At 40.9% G+C, this 17,533-nt stretch overlaps 1 protein-coding gene across 1 annotated transcript in view; it reads left to right on the top strand.

The window, feature by feature from the left end:
- PXDNL (peroxidasin like) overlaps positions 1–17,533 on the top strand; it is a 414,188-nt gene that overhangs the window by 295,165 nt on the left and 101,490 nt on the right. Inside the window, 4 exon segments of the mRNA XM_019428907.2 lie at positions 7,149–7,318; positions 10,884–11,150; positions 14,654–14,770; positions 16,530–16,688. Of these exon segments, the coding sequence (XP_019284452.2) occupies positions 7,149–7,318; positions 10,884–11,150; positions 14,654–14,770; positions 16,530–16,688 (713 nt within the window).

Genomic DNA, 17,533 nt, shown 5'->3' with positions numbered 1-17,533 from the left:
AGCAATAACAAACTTAAAAATTTAAATTAAACGTCTAAAGAACGAGTGGGAAAGTGATATGAAATAGATACATAGAATGAACTACATGTTTGATACAATTCAGTCACAGGACTTGGATAATTATATTTTCATTAATTACATTATTGGTACCTAGCATGCCTTGCACGTGTCCTTCCCAGACTTGCACAAAATCTCATTGTTTTCTGTCAATGTGTATAATCAACACTATATTTTTATGCTTTTCTTCACAAAATATTCTGATATTAAAATAGTTTGCGTCTTTTCTGTATATAATTTGAATTTGTAATTTTAGTAAGAAACCCAGACATGTTTGTAAAATGTGTTTTTAATTCTTGCAGAAAACTAATAAGTGTAGGTTAAAAATAGCTTGGAAAGAAGGCAATTATGAACACTATTAAATTTGGAATCTGGCCCAGGAGAAAGACTTCAACTGATAGAAGACTTCAATTTATTTCCATCTGGAGATTGTTCAAGGGTACTTGAGAAATAGAAATTGCTGCTTGTCATGTCTTCAGACTGCTTGCTCTGCCTTCTTACAGTTTAAATTCAGTCATTATGTTTTCAAGGTTATAAAGGCACTGAAATAGTATTTAGAAAGGGACAAGTGAAATCCTGTTGCCTGACGGAATGTATGGCATAAGGGTTTTAAATATGGTGACTAAAGAAACTAAGATGCATTTAAAAGGAAACAGAGAAATGGAAGAAGAAGGAATAAAATGAAGGAAAGGTAAAGTGTAGGCAGAAATTTCTGTTACTGTATTAACCATTTTGCATAGAAAAAAAGTAGAGGTGAAAGGGAAGAGCTGATACCAAGCAATATTTAACATCACCAAATCTTAACTCACCCATTATTTGTCGTTGAGTATTTTTTTAAATAGAAAGATAACATATAGACTGAAAGTGCATGAACTTAAAGTTTAGTAGAGCAGATAATTTGAAACAAACATCTATTTAACATAAACCAAGCTAAGAAAAAAAAATACAGCCAATTCATTAGAAGCTACCTAGGTGTCCCTTCCTTAACACTCTCTTTTTTCCTCCCCCTAGAGTCCTCTATCCTGACTTTAGGGTCCATAGAGCAGTGTGTTAAGAACTGATTAGACACGAGCAAAGGTAGAATTAGAGAATTAGAAGGTACGTTTGTTGGAGTCAATTAGCTTTCTGGATGGTTAAGAAACACAGAGACTAGGGGCGCCTGGGTGGCGCAGTCGGTTAAGCGTCCGACTTCAGCCAGGTCACGATCTCGCGGTCCGTGAGTTCGAGCCCCGCGTCAGGCTCTGGGCTGATGGCTCGGAGCCTGGAGCCTGTTTCCGATTCTGTGTCTCCCTCTCTCTCTGCCCCTCCCCCGTTCATGCTCTGTCTCTCTCTGTCCCAAAAATAAATAAAAAACGTTGAAAAAAAAAATTAAAAAAAAAAAAAAAAAAAAAAAGAAACACAGAGACTATAATTCAAAGGCCCAGGACATATCCAGTAGGAGTTCCAGAAAGATAGGTTAGAAATAATGAGCTGGAGTCAATGTTTAGAGAAGTAATAATGAGGACTCTTTCAAAAATGAAAAAAATCATGAGATTTCAGAATAAGAACTGTACTGATTCCCACCCAGGGCTTAAAAAAGAAATCTATACCTGGCGCGTTATGATCAGAAAGTTGAGAGATAAAACCTTTCATTCCAAGATAATTTTCAGATTACCTTCAAATGCATAGCAATTACACTGACAGTTAACTGTACATGGCTAGAAGGCAATCGCATATATTGAAATGGTTGAAGAAGAGAAAATCTAGTTTCCTTCTGTTTTATATTCAGCTAAATTATCTGACAAGTAAAATGAAGACATTTGCAAAGAGTTGAGCCTTACTTGGGGATATTTGCTAAAAGTAATACAAGTTAGAGAGATGTGATATGCAAGAAGTAAAAGTAAAAAGCAATGTATTTTTTTTCATTTTTTTAAAATGTTCATTTATTTTTGAGAGACAGAGAGACAGCATGAGCGGGAGAGGGTAGAGAGAGAGAGGGAGACCCAGAATCTGAAGCAGGCTCCAGGCTCTGAGCCGTGGGCACAGAGCCCAATGCGGGGCTCAAACTCAGGAGCCGTGAGATCATGAGCTGAGCCGAAGTCGGACGCTCAACCGACTGAGCCACGCAGGCACTCCAAAAGCAATGTATTTTTAAACATGTTGGTAAATATGAATAAATTGAGATTGTTAAAGTATTGGCCAACTTTAAAGTAAGAGAGAAGTAAAATGTTAGATGATACGAATAAAAATATTGTAAGGAGAGAGGACATAATTAAATCATTTCCATGTCTCATTTTTAAGGTGTAGAATGATATTAACTTTGGATTTAGAGAAGTCAGGAAGGCCTGGTAAAAATTATGGTAAAATACTAAGAAACATGAAGACACTACAACTATTCATACTTCGAGAAAGGAAAGAGTGATTAAAGAAAACTGGACCAGTCAACAAAAGGCAGGGAGAGATAGAATTAAGACAAAGGCAAGGCAGAGGAAAGAGAAAGTGAACAAAATATCTCATTAGAAATAAGTTTAAATACATTAGTAAAAACAATACATGTACAGGTTAAATAGCCTTTTGAAAGACATTGTAAGATTGGATTGAAAAATTCAGCTGTGTGCTATTTATGTTTATATAAAACATGGTACTGGGAGGTGTTATATGGGTGAACATATAACAGCAACGTTGCATTAATCAAAATAAAGGTGCCATATCAATATTAATATCAACCAAAATAAATTTCCAGAAAAAAAGATAATTGCATATGATTAGTAATTGCATATCATTAGATCACAGTGATAAGAGCAGCAATTCACTTGGATATAAGAACCATTTTTGATGTAAGTTTGGGAGATTCTTTAGGCTTCTCAGGAGGAGAGTAAAGTGATTACCAGTACCTAGAAATAACAATCAAAATAATTTTTTGATAAATGATTGATTGAATTCAAAGAGGAGGGAGACCGTTCCAGCTGGAAGAAGGAGTAAAGGCACAGGATAGAACTTGCTGTGATAGGATCAGGAAAGAGGGTGCATCATATTTGTTGGGATGAAGGTTTTGCTTATGAAAGTAATAGAAAAATATGAAAATTAACTGGAAGGCTGATGACTTTGGCTTTTCCTTTATAATCTTGGAGTGCCACTGGAAGATGTTGAGCGAGATAGTCACGTGACTAATAGAGGTTTCTAAACCAGCCATGCTTTTGAAGATAATTTAAGTTTGTGGGCATGCATAGTAACTTAACTTATCTTTCTATTTCTGGTACCTAGCCACAGAGCCTAGTTCTTAGAAAGCACTTTGTAAATGCTTATTGCAATGAATTCCCTTTAATAAATCAAACCTGTTTGTCGGCACATTTGCAAGGAAAACAAAAATCTAAGAACATTCTACTTGTGCGCACCTTTGTGTTTTTACATATGATTGCTACTTGGTTTGCACCAACTTGACAATGTGATACGTATATTGAGACACGAAGACCTGCTTTGAATTTTTGAAGGAACAGTATGATTCGTGAGCAAACAATTTTTATCAGCAAACAGAGAAATAACCAGGGAAAGGGATTGGTGCATTGTAAATGCATGGGTTTGATGTTCTGGGTTTAATTTTTTTGGTTTTATACCATTTGGTTTTTGTGGGTTTAATTTTTTTGGTTTTATACCATTTTAAAGAGTAAAAATTGCTGAACTCTGTTGCATCGTCTAGCCAGAAGACAGATACCATATACACACTTGGTAACTTTTGATATTTTGGGATTCAGTTTTAGAACGAGTTTTTCTTGCCACATTTGCTTTATTTCTCTGTGTGTAATGTGGGTGTACAACTATTTTCCCCCTCCTCTTCCTCCTCCATTTCCTTTTGTCCCAATTCTCCGTCACATAGAGGCTGAGGCAGACGCTATGTTGTTACTAGCCTGTCATTTTACGAGACTCTACCTCCATGAAGGAGGAGACTATGTCTGTCATATCGTTCCAAGCATCTGGGAAGGGTTAAATTATAGTTTCTTATAAAAGGATACAACTCAGGAGCAGCCAGATGGAGAGGGCAAAGTATGTGGGAAGGGGTGCAGACCTTCTGTGCTTTCTGAGTGTGATGTTCCCCAAATATCTACGTGTTTACCAGTTTGGAAGCTCCAAGAACAAATATTTTAAAAAATTTTTTAACGTTTATTTATTATTGGGAGACAGAGAGACACAGAGTGTGAGCAGGGGAGGGGTAGAGAGAGGGGGAGACATAGAATCTGAAGTAGGCTCCAGGCTCTGAGCTGTCGGCACAGAGCCCGATGCAGGGCTCAAACTCACACACTGCGAGATCAGGACCTGAGCCGAAGTCGGTCACTTAACCAACCGAGCCACCCAGGCGCCCCTCCAAGAACAAATTTAAGGAAACTGAATCATCTTTGGAAAAGATGCAGTTCCATTATTGCTGGCATGTTCCTTTGCAAGTAGTCTTTTTTTTTTTTTTTTTTTTTTTTTAATTTATTTTGAGAAAGAGAGCATGTGTGAGTGGGGAAGGGGCAGAGAGAGAGGGAGAGAGAAAGTCCCAAGCAGGCTTTGAGCTGCCAGTGCAGAGCCTGATGCGGGGCTCAATCTCACGAACCATGAGATCACAACGTGACCTGAAATCAAGAGCCGGATGCATAACTGACAGAGCCACCCAGGCCCCCCTTTTGCAAGTAGGTCTTCTTCATTGGGTGTAAGGTTAGATGATTTTAGAATTGTGTTTAAAATCATTAGTTTAATACTAAATGAGACTTTTGAAGGTGGGCACTTAAAGAAAACGTGCTTTCTGATGTTCATTGCAGGTTACTGACACTGAGTAGCTGTTTATACTTACAGGAATGTCCGTCATCTAGTTCCCTTGCCTATGCCTTGCATGACTGACCGTTCAGAAGCACTATTGTTTTTCCTAAAGCGAATCTCTTCAAAAATAGCAACTTGAAGTTCTTACTAACTGGCAGTTTTTCTTTTTTTTTTTTCTTTTTAATTTTTTAAGTTTATTTATTTTGTTTTTAAAAATTCTTCTTTTTAACGTTTATTTTTGAGAAAGAGGGACAGAGTGCAAGCAGGGGAGAGGCAGAGACAGAGGGAGACACAGAATCCGAAGCAGGCTCCAGGCTCCGAGCTGTCGGCACAGAGCCCAGCGCCGGGCTCAAACTCCCGAACCGCGAGATCATGACCTGAGCTGAAGTTGGATGTGTAACCGACTGAGCCACCCAGGTGCCCCTATTTAATTTGAGAGAGAGAGAGAATGCAGGAGAGGCAAAGAGAGAGGGAGAGAGAGAATCCCAAGCAGGCTCTACACTGTCAGTGCAGAGCCCAATGTAGGGCTCAAACTCACGAACTGTGAGATCAAGAGCCAAAACCAAGCATCAGATGCGTAACCGACTGAACCACCCAGGTGCCCTAGTAACTGGTAGTTTTTCTTAAAATTAGGCTTTTCAGCGGGTGAAGAAGAACAGATTGCATCTGTGTGTCCTGTCTTCTCTGCTCCACTCTAAAAAAATGGATGTGAAATATGGCCATTGTGTGCCTCCTTATCCTTTGTGACAGAAATTGCTGAATAAGGATGATTTCTTCATCTCTTTAATTGAACATGCTTTAGTTTTTACATATATGAAAATAAGATGAGTTATTATCCTTCAGTGATGGCACATATTTAAATGAGTAGACAAACTTGGAAGCTGTTGGCTTTGTAAAACAAATTAAAAAGAGAAATGAGATCCCCTCAATGGACTTCTTCCTCTGGAAAGGGTGTTATTGATGGATGATGTAGACTAAGTGTTTAATTGAGCTTATTGAGTGATGAATGTGTGTGTTGGGGGAGCATTTTATGTTTAATAAATTTATAGTACTAAGCACACTCATACAAATATCTATTCCTCCTCAGACAAGATCACTGAGTATTTTAAAAAAGGAAAAGTACCCTGGTACGACAAAAACGTTCTGTACAAACTTCCAACATATGTTTATGTGTCAGTAGCTTTGCATTTATTGCTAGAGATAACCCCCCAAAACCATATTATTGATGTCTGAACCTTCTGGATGATAGCCTTCACTATGTACTCAATGGATCTTCCATTTGGATGGATAAATGCCATTTTCCTGGTATCCCCAAAATGGTCCAGTTCCGTTAAGAGGGCCTAACATCCAACAACTGGGTAAGTGGGTTGTGCTTATTTAATGCCATGTCGTGTAATTGTCCTTGGCTTTAGCTAGGTTGTCTTCAATATGAATATTTTCCTACTCCTTCACGAAATGTGAACGCATTCTGAATGACTCACAGAAAAGGGGTGCAAAACTTACATATGATCGTCTGATGATTTTTTTAATGGGAATTCAGAGGTATAACAATGTGCAGAAGTATCTTTCATTTGGATAGATGGCTTTAGTGTTTAAATTCATGCTGCTTTAGGGGCGCCTGGGTGGCTCAGTCGGTTGAGCGTCCGACTTTGGCTCGGGTCAAGATCTCTCAGTTGGTGAGTTCAAGCCCCATGTTGGTCTCTGTGCTGACAGCTCAGAGCCTGGAGCCTGCTTTGGATTCCGTGTCTCCCTCTCTCTTCCCCGCTCATGCTGTGTCTCTCTCTGTCTCTCAAAGATGAATAAACATTAACAAAAAAATTAAAGGGGTGCCTGGGTGGCTTGGTCGGTTGGGCGTCCGACTTCAGCTCAGGTCATGATCTCGCGGTCCGTGAGTTCGAGCCCCGCGTCGGGCTCTGTGCTGACGGCTCAGAGCCTGGAGCCTGCTTCAGATTCTGTGTCTCCCTCTCTCCCTGCTCCTCCCCTGTTCATGCTCTGTCTCTCCCTGTCTCAAAAATAAATAAACGTTAAAAAAAAGTTAAAAAAAAATTAAAGTCATGCTGCCTTGGAAAGCAGGACATTTAAACCTCCTTCCTTTCTATCGTGTCTTGACTTGAAACCTGTGTTTAGGATACAGTCTCAGAAATGGGAAGGGACAACTAGGATTTAAACTAAAATGTTCTGGATTATTAAGATAATTTTAGAAGTTAACAAGTCGATATATACGAGCCATATTTATAAGTTCCTATATGTTCAGTCTTGTTAAGTGTTTGAGACATGATTGGGGTTAAATAACATGTGTGTAAAACGTGCGTTTCCAGCCATTCATTGGATTTGGAAGATGATACTCGACTTAACTTGTTTGACGATGGGACACTCATGATCCGAAACACCCGTGAGTCGGACCAAGGTGAATATCAGTGCATGGCCAGAAACTCAGCCGGGGAAGTCAAGACCCAGAATGCCATGCTCAGATACTCCAGTCCTCCAGGTACGGCTTTTCTTCCTGAGGGAACTTGGGGTAAATGCCTCAGTTCTCCATCAGTTATTTGCACTAGAAAATGACTTATGTTGCTTCTTTAAAGGATGGACTGCTTAAAAGTGAAACTGTTGCCATTTTCTATCACTTTCTAGTCTTTTACAGAAATTGTTTTTTTTCTCTTCAAGTTTTTTTTTAAATTTCCTGCCTCCGTTCTCTTCTCTCGTAGTCACCACAGGTGCTGTGCCAAAACTGCTGTTCTCCTTTTGATGACCTATCCGGCCTCCTCAGAAGACGACCCGCCCTCCTCAGACAGAGGGACTCAGTGGTACCTAGGCAGGGCTATCATCCTTTCTAACAAACGTTCAGTTATTCATTCATAATTAATTACCCACCACATATTTACTGAATGCCTACTGAGCTTGCTGTTGAAGATTCTATGGTCGACAGCCTATGCTCCTTTAACTTTCCAGGAGCTTTGCTTTGCCCTAATGTCAGTGGCCCGTGTAAACCAGCCACAGTGCCTGTGACAAATTTGTAGTAATATCATTTTGAGAGAGCTGATGGAAAGAGTGACACTGTTTCCTCAGCCCTTACTGAGTCGATAGTCTATCAGGTGATAGATTGGGCGATTAGCCATAATTCAACAAAATGGCAGGTTTTATGACAGGTAAGGAAAGGGGCTAGGAGGATAAAGGGGAGTTCGCTGTGCGCTGGCAAATGTGTAAGCGCTGGCTCTGGGGGCGAGGGAGCAGCCCTGAGGTGCAACATTTGCCGACGATTGACGAGACACCGATGAATTCGGAGCTGAGACGAGATGGAGCAGAAATGCTACTGGTAGCATAGCGTTTCTACCCTGCAGACGCAGATGTAGACCATCTCAGAACTCCAGATAATAGCAAAATGTGAAACAATGAGAAGTGGTAAACGTCAGCATTGATCTTTGACGTTCAGGAGGTTTATTTAGTTGTAAGTTTAGGTCCCTTGATTTTTTAACAATGGCTGTGCTTCACAAGCGGCTTGAAAGATTCCCCAAATTTGATAACCGGCCCTCTAGAGCGGGCCGCCGCACAGCCCTGCCAGAGGAAGAGCCCTGGGAGCCGACTTGGAGATCTGTGTTCGTTCAAGAAAGGATTTCCCAGGACCCGTGACCTAGAAGCCGAAGGCAAGAAGTAGGAAACAGCCAGATAAAGAGGACTGAAACCTCATCGTAGGAGAAGGGGCAGTAAAGGTAGACAGAGCAGGGCACATTCAAGACTGGATGCCTCGAGGGTACAGATGCAGAGTGGGGGATTCCTTGAGATTTGGGGGGCTGTAAGGCAGAGCTGAATCATTCATTACTGTGCTCAAAGTGTGACCAAAATTAGATTGCTTTTTTAAAATGGTCACCCAGGCTGCAGTTCGGAGAACAAGCAGGAGGACAGAGTAAGGTGAGGGGCGGGCAGGCTGTGGCGATGATGCACAGGAGAGCAGTGACGTTGGATGGGGCAGTGACAGAGGGAGTAGAGAAAACGCCACTGAACTAAGAGTTACTCCGGCAGAATTGAGGCATTTGAGTCAGAGATTGACTGGATTCGGGAATTCCCTACGGAGTTCTTCGGTACTTTCTCATCAGCACACCCACTAGCTCTTTCCAAAGCATCATCCACTTTGGCCTCTAGGTCAAGCCTGACTCTGCGCACGGGAGTATTCCTACTTTGACTTCTGGGCACTGCTTTCTCCTGATCCTTTTCTAAGGTCCTCTCCTTCTTAAAGACTTCAGCCTGCCTTGACCGTGTTGTTCCCCACACCCTCCAACACCCACCCTTCCTCCAGTTGGCCTGCCCTAACCACATTTCTTCCTCTTCCGTTGAACCCTCCTTGACTTTTGAAGCAATTCCCAAACATCAAACTTGAGTAATTTCTGTCCATTTCACAGATTCTATTGCTGGTATCTTTCCTGAGATTTGGATTGATCTCACTCACCACCGCCTTCGTGCTCATCTTCACATGTAAATTTTTTACGTCGCTCAAACACTTTCGCCTGCACTTCATCTCACGTTTGCCATCACCGTTGATGTTATTAACATCCTCCTAAAACTTCAGATTCAGCCTCCACTGCTATCTTTTCTTGATCAAGTCTCTAGAAATTTGGTTCCACGATGTATCGGATTATCTTCCTTTTCGTTTTCACTGCCATTGATTTGCTCCAAAAACCTTTTGTATCTCAATTGTTATAATACCTCTTTCCATTTTTCTACAGCCCTTTACACCTTAGTGCAATATAATGATTTCCAAGGTATGTTGTAGTTCTTCAGACTACGTGGCTTGTTTTCTGTTCTCGTAGCTGAAGCATAAGCTTACAAGGACGGGAGTATGTCTTGTGCATCTTTTCAACATCTAGAACATTTTATCCATCTTAAGGCATGCAATATTGTGAAAATTAAATCTTGATTGTTGAATTAGATTAAACGCATTTATCTCTGTTCTTCATGGTATATTTATCTCAGAAATTAAGGAGCCCCCCCAAATTAGACCCGATAATTAGGCATTTTTAACACCCTACTAAGTCTTTAATTTCTGCTTCAGATTTCTAGAAAAGATGATGCTCTTAAGAATCGATGAGCGGAACACCCTGTATGGAAGTCTAAGTTTTGTATTTACAAGAATACTTACTATCGTATTATGTTTGGCTGAACGTGTCAGAAAATTTGATGAGACATGACTTGCACACACACAGTGTGTGTGTGTGTGTGTGTGTGTGTGTGTGTGTGTGTGGTTTATTCAGGTGCCACAAGCAGTGTGGGAGTCTGGACCGAGCTGCCACATTAGCCCAGTGCTCCAATGAGATCTTTCTATTCTTTAGTCCTTTGCACATAGACCTTTTTCTCCCCTCATAATTGTCACCTGTTGGTACGAAGTTGGCTCCTGTAACCCAAAACTCATGACCAAATGCCAGGCGGCAAACAGAAGGAGCAATGACTGACTAAACCACTCTTTTATCTGGGAAGGAAACTCGTCCAGTGACATGTGTCTACACCGTGCTGGCAGAAGAGTGTCACACAGATACCCTTAACTGCAAGAGAGTCTCAGAAGGGGATATTTTTCAATGGAACATTTGAGCAGTTAGCCCTGAAATAAAAAATAGGTGTGCCCCAGCAGTGTCTATGATACATCCTGGCGTACAGGGAAGCGGTCTTTAAAAAAAAATTACATGTTTATATCAAATCCGGATTTCAGATCTAGACATTTTCGGGGCGCCTGGGTGGCTCAGTTGGTTTCAGCTCTCGATTTCAGCTCAAGTCATGATCTCCGGGTCCGTGATGAGCGTGGAGCTTGCTTGGGATTCCCTCGCAACGTCTCCCTCTGCCCCTCCCCCACTTGAATGCGTGCACACACACGAGTGCTTTCTCTCTCTCTCTCTCTCTCAAAAAAAGATCCAGATATTTTAGTTTTAATTATTTGAGAATATGTATGTATATAATATTTTAGTATAGAGTCATTTTGAAAATGACAAACACGTAAAAACCACAGTGTAGAATAAATAACCCTCAACTGCTACTGGCTGTATTTTGTTTTGTTTTCCTCTTTGCTTTAGCCAAGCCTAGTTTTATAATCCAGCCCCAGGACACAGAGGTTTTCGTTGGCACGAGCACAACTTTGGAATGTATGGCCACGGGCCACCCACACCCCCATGTTACTTGGACGAGGGGCAGCGGAGAGGCCCTGGATGGATCCAGGCACCTGGCTACTTCCGGAGGACTCTACTTGCAAAATGTCACCCTGCAGGACCACGGTCGATTTACCTGTCACGCCGACAATAATCAAGGCTCTGTCCAAGCCACAGCGAACATAATTGTACAAGGTACGGGAGCAGGAGGTCGGGATTGAAATGTTCATGCTGCCACACTCAGAAAATTATTTTTCAACTTAAAAAAAGAATGTCATGTACATCTGTGAAGAGATTTTTGTATTCGCCATGTCATTTTTGACATAATAGACTTTTCAAAACTAATCGGCTTCACATTAAAACTTGCCTTTATTTTTACTTCAGTCTTTATCCCCATGCTGTAATCAACCGTTAGCCACAAAGGAGATGAAGTCATTCATCTGGCAGCAAACTGTCAAAAGATATTTGTGCTTCAGTATACTGTACAGACGTAGGAAAGACGCTTTAGACATGGAAGTGGAAATTCTGTGCCCTATGTTCATAGTCGCTTACCAAGCTGTCTACTCGGCATAGCTCGGGAATGCGCTGACGGCTCTTACGAGCCTGGGCTGTGTAACTAAAGCAAGAATAAAACTATTCTGAGCACCACAAGTAGTTTATATGCATGGGCAGGCAATCCTGTTGTAAAGAACGTTGTGCTTTCGTGCTATGCTTTTGTGATTAACCTGGGCTGCCCCTCCCTTTCTGTTGTGCTGGTTGTGTGTGCGGGTGTACATACAGGTGCACGTGTGCTCACATACGCACTCAACACTCCTTGTGGGCTTAGAGGTGTAGTAAACAGAACAGAAGGCTTACTTGAACGATGTCAGATGTCCCATTCTATCCAAAACTGCTTTTTATCGGCTGACAGTGATACCTTTCGAGGGCTTCCTAGAGCCACGAACAGTATAGTTAAGAAGTTATGTTATTTTACTTAACACACTTGCATAAGGTGTTATCTGTCCAAAAACCAGACCCTGGGAAACATGGAACAAAAACTCATGTTTAGGAACAGGAGTCGGGCGACTTCGGGACGGTGAATGCTGGCTGCTGGGGAGCAGTGCGAGTGGCCCTCTGGAAGGTTCAGCACTTCACCCGTCCTGCGTTTCCGGCATTCAGTAAATGTTTGCCAAATTGCTTTTGCTTACCATCAGCTCTTTAAGTAGCAAAAGATCAATAACTTCCTGTTCCCAGGCTCCTTTCTAGTCCTATGTGTCTCAGCTTCTTGCATTTAGTTTCTACTTCTGTTTTTTCATCTGGATCAGTTGACGTCTCACCAAACTCTGACGTTTATGGTGCTGTTCATTTCTCATACTACAATACGCTAACGATTTCTTTTTACCAGGCAGTTTGCACTGAAATTGCCACCTGCTTGTCTTTTGTCCCAACTGTGTAGTTGGGTTGCTTGTAGGTCCCTGTGTCGAGATTTTTAATCGGTCTTGAAATGGTCCGTTAATCATTCAATACATTTACAAAAGAGGCTTCTTTTATTCGCCTAGTGCACAGACTAAATATTTTAAGATGTACCCCTTTGTGTCATCTTAACAGATGTTCTATCAATTTTCTTTAGTTCTTTCAGTGTCCATCTAAGCCAAGAATACAATGGCCCACAGATTAATTTCCTTCCCCAGACTGGCTGAACAAATAATAAAATGAAAAAGAAAAAGCCTCAATGGAAGGTATGAATCACAGTATGGGCCACTTAGGTGAAAAAGCCTATAGTTCCCAACAGTGTAAACAAAAATGCTTTTTTGTATGAGGCATCATGGTCACGGATTTTGTAAAATCCACCAGAAGGGTGACTTTTAAGAAAATGGCAGAACGCTTTGCCTAAGCATGTGGGGGTTTAGCATCGGAGCTGGGACTGTTGGCCACCATTGTTAGTTAAGTAGAAGGCCCAGAAATGTGAACTCCATATCCTTGTTCAGTTACTACAGCCTGCACTGCCTCCCTTTGTGATGTTTAGCTCTTCTGAGTTTTCTCCCCATTAGATCTCAAAATTTCTTCATTGATCTAGCGAGTTGGCCATTTTCATGTGAGGAACAAGTATAAAATGATCATTTATTTATGTTTTTCCTAATTTCTGGTAGGATGTGGTCTCTGGGAATTAAAAATATTATTTTCCATGAAACCATATGAAATACGCTTTTCACCCAGACTTGGCTAGAGTTTTGTTACTACTAAAAAGTCGAAGTCAAATTTCCCAACATTTGTGCCTTGACCAAATGACTTGCTATAACCCCTCCCTACTTTTGCTTTATAGCTCTTCTACAGTGTCACAAATCGATTTTTTAATGTAGAAATATTTTTGTTCATTTCAAGTTATCCCTAGCAATTTTAAAAGTTAGTGTAATGTTCCAAAAAGAACATCAGGCTAGGGGTTGAGTGGACTAAATTTTCATCATGTCTCTGAGAGTTACTGAGTTCAACCTCCCCCAGCCTGGATTTCTTCATCTGTAGGACATGGAACCTAAGACTGCTGATCTGTGGACTGTTTTCTAGCTTGACTTTTCTAAGATTCTATTGCAAGCATCTTGCAAGCGATCCTGAGGGCTTTCATAAATTTGCATGACCTTGGAATTTATCTTTTCCCATTGTTCAGCCTAGTGCCTTACTTAGAACTGAAGACTTTTAAAAATCTTTATTACTTACACACAACATGAAAGCTGAAACATATATACCTTGCCTAACATTATTTATTTCATCATGTTTCTTGTAAATCCAGATGGTAAGGAAGGGCAAGGAGGGGGTGAGTACAAAGATCTAACAGCGAGGAGAAGTGGTCAGGTCATCTCAGAAAGTTGTTTGAAAATCTCCTCCCTTAGGGATTACTGGAGATCATTGTGCCCTTGAGTGGCCAAATAGATCTATTTTGCATATTAATAAAAGTCATGAACAGATTCTATAACTGTATATGCAGCTATTAGCTATTTAAACAAATTCAACTGCAAAAGATCTGAACACTTGGAAATCTTGGAACTTTGACTTAAATGTGACTTTTTCAAAGCGATCGTATCATGTGTTACAGGAAGCATTTTTTTCCTGAGATTAACAGAATGACTTGTTTCAAATTTCATCATGTTTATGAAAGTTCGGAGGAAACAATTTTGTTAATGGTTCAAATACAATCCGTAGTTTTATATAGGTCTATCACAGTTAATAAACAACACGTGAAGCAGATTCCATAAGATTTAGAAATACTTCCTTCCTATTAACTACCACTTTTCTGCCTCGCAAACCAGGTATGTGTATTTCTGGTTTCTTTACAAGTAGGCACAGACATACGCAAACACCTACATACTCTTAGTAGCTTTTGTGTAAATAACTGGAAACAAATTCCAGTTAAGCAACTTACTTATTTGAGAGAGAGAAATTGTGCGTGTGCGCACACGTGCGTGCGTCTGAGCAAGGGAGGGGGAGAGGGAGAGAGAGAATCTTAAGCAGGCCCCATGCTCGGTGCAGAACCCTGTGCGGGGCTTGATCTTACAACCACCGTGAGATCATGACCTGAGCCAAAATCAAGAGTCCAAAGCTTTACATACTGAGCCACCCCGGTGCCCCAAGCAACATATTTAAACCTATTTCCTTTTTTTCCCCTCTTGGTATTAAAAATTTATAGAGTAGTTTTTAACTTTGATGTACTTTTTCATTCTCTTTAGCTCCTCCACAATTCACAAGAATTCCCAAGGATCAAATGGTGCTAGAAGGACATTCTGTAGAATTTCTCTGTGAGGCTGAAGGCAACCCACCTCCAATAATTGCCTGGACCAAAGCAGGTATTAGCATAACCACAAGTATTGTGGGAAGAAAGAAATGTCTTCTTTTATGAGAGAATGAAAGACAGTTTAAACTAATTATTATAGGTACATCTCCGGATTAAATAGGTCATCATAATTTTTCGTAAGTGTTAAGTTTCAACATTTGAACGTGTGGCTTTCCTTAGATAATCCTCTCTGGGCCTCAGTTCCCTGATTTTTTTTTTTTTCTCCTCACACTCACCTCCTCTCTAGCAACCATCAGTTTGCTTAGTTTCTTGATTTTAAGATGAAATTATTGGACAGTTCAGTGGTTTTAAATATTTTTTAAAGTGGCAGAATTCTCTTTGAGTACGAAATGAAACTGTTAAGTGCAGTGAAACCAACCCTAAGTGAAACTCTAGCATATGAAGTGGCTAAAAGTGAGCTGCTGTCTTTTAAGTGTGAGGTGGGTGTGGGGTGCCTCTGAGGGGGCCCGCACTTCTGGTGATCCCTGGGGCATTAGACAACAAGGCCTACAGTCTCTGAGATGAGAGCTCCTCCAAGATTTTGCCCGTCTTGGAATTACTTTCATATTAGTTCAGGTGACCAGGTTAAATTCTAAACACGTCAACATTTGTGAATTGCTTTTGGCTAAAAGTTTTGCCCTCATCTTGACAAGAGTAGAGTGGGTAGGAGGTGAACTGCGAAGGGGCAAAGCCAAGATTCACGTCTCCCTCCTTTTCTTTACGAGTTGCACGGCCTTGGGTACATACGTTAACTGTGTTTTTTTTGCCCAGAGTCCTCTCATCCATACGCTGGGAGTGATTGAAGATATTGCCGAAGGCACAGGGTGGTTGTGGGGATGGTTTTGAATGGATTTATGCTCATAAACACATAGAAGAGTATTTGGCTCATTTGTGTCCATAGTAAAGGTTCATTGTTATTTTTCCCTGTAGAGCAAAACACTTCATAAGATACAGATTGTCACTGAAATAGTTGAGAATGGAAACCCATTAACTTGTTAGTGGCCGCAAGGAGTGTAAACTCAGTATTAAGCTCAGGGGTGGTAAAGTGCAATGTTGGCCTGAAGTATGGCTGTGAGGGTTAGCAGCCCGAGTGTCACAAGTGCCACCATTCTCCAGATGCTGTCTCAGCACCTTAAATGTTATAATTCTATAATGTTGTCATAAGCTAAATATTGCACACACGTGTTGAAAATCATATTTAGGAAAAATCGTTATTTTGGGGGAATCTAGGAATAAAAACTGTTGTTAAAAAATAAACAAATGCAGAACAATTCCTCTCCTAGCCAATTTTTGCCTTGTTTTCACTGCATTAAATAAAAAGTGGGAGGATGGCGGGGGGTGGGGGGGGGTGGGGGGGTGGGGAGGGGCGGGCGGTGAAGAAATAGGCGTCTTGGGTTAGCCTGTGCAATACCTTGCATGCCCTCTTAGGAATTTTAGCTTTTATTCCAAGAGGAGTAGGAAGCCACTGTAAGCAAGGGTAATGTTGGAATAAGATTGGTTTTGAAATTTGCACCCTAACTGTGGAAAATATAACTGAGGAGCAAACGTGAAGGTGGAGGGATTCCTACGGGGCTGATCAGTTTCTCCTTTTGGGGGCTGGTCAAGAGGGGCTGTCCAGATTCCAGGATGCAGTGGTAGGGAGCGTGGTCCCAATAGTGGGATATGGAGGCTTTCTGGAGGAATCCCAACCTTTACCCAGGACCCGGCACAGTTCTAGCTGTCAGCTCTCTGAGCCATAACGATGGCGTACAAAGTACTTTCTCTCTTTGCAGGGGGGCAGCTCCCTCAGGAAGGTCCACATACAGTTCTCTCCTCTGGCACTTTGAGAATCGACCACGCGGCACATCATGACCAAGGCCAATATGAGTGTCAGGCAGTCAGTCCATTGGGAGTGAAAAAAGCGTCTGTCCAGCTGACTGTAAAACCCAAAGGTAATGCGTGCTGTGATTGGGTCTACATACCTGAAGAGAGCGCCTCTGTATGTGTCTGATTTCACACATCCTCCGGAACCTTATTACTTAAGTATTTTTTAGTTTATAAGATCTAAGAAAGGAGCGCCTGGGTGGCTCAGTCGGTTAAGCATCCGACTTCAGCTCAGGTCATGATCTCATGGTTCGTAAGTTTGAGCCCTGCATCAGGGTCTGTGCTGACAGCTCAGAGCCTGGAGCCTGCTTCAGATTCTGTGTCTCCCCCTCTCTCTGCCCCTTTCCCGCTCATGCTCTGTGTCTCTCTGTCTCAAAAATAAATAAAACATTTAAAAAAAATTAAAAAAAAAAAGATCTAAGAAATTGCAAATTTGATAACCTTCTTCTAATCAATTGTTAAAAAAAAAAAAGACCTGAGGATTTAATTTAATTTCTATTAGTGGTAAGTATTCATATCATGTTTTCTTCCAAAAATATTATTTTGTGTTTTCTTATAACATTTTTTTGCAAAGCTAGTTACTTAGCTCTACCTTTGGAGACTAACTCACAGAAATATCCATTTCTCACAGCCAATGGGCTGAACTGTGGTCTTAATATTGATGTGTCTTTTATTGTTAGGGTTATCGAGAATATACTGCAGACACTCTCTTTCAGAGTCATCATGAAATACAGTAGTTTGGTTTATCAAAAATAGTAATATTCTGGAATGAGGTTGGGTTATTGGTCCATAATTTATCATTAAATGACATGTTAAAAAAAAAAAAAAAGGAAAACTCAAGGCTTACATTTTAAAAGACAGGTCCAAAGTAAGAATGAAAAATCGTTGTTATTAAATACTGTGGAAATTTCTT

The sequence above is a fragment of the Panthera pardus genome, unplaced genomic scaffold (genome assembly GCF_024362965.1).
Source record: "Panthera pardus isolate Hobbes unplaced genomic scaffold, ASM2436296v1 HiC_scaffold_7, whole genome shotgun sequence".
Lineage (NCBI taxonomy): Eukaryota > Metazoa > Chordata > Mammalia > Carnivora > Felidae > Panthera > Panthera pardus.
Note: the sequence above shows the minus strand (reverse complement) of the source record. Positions and strands in the feature narration are given on the sequence as shown.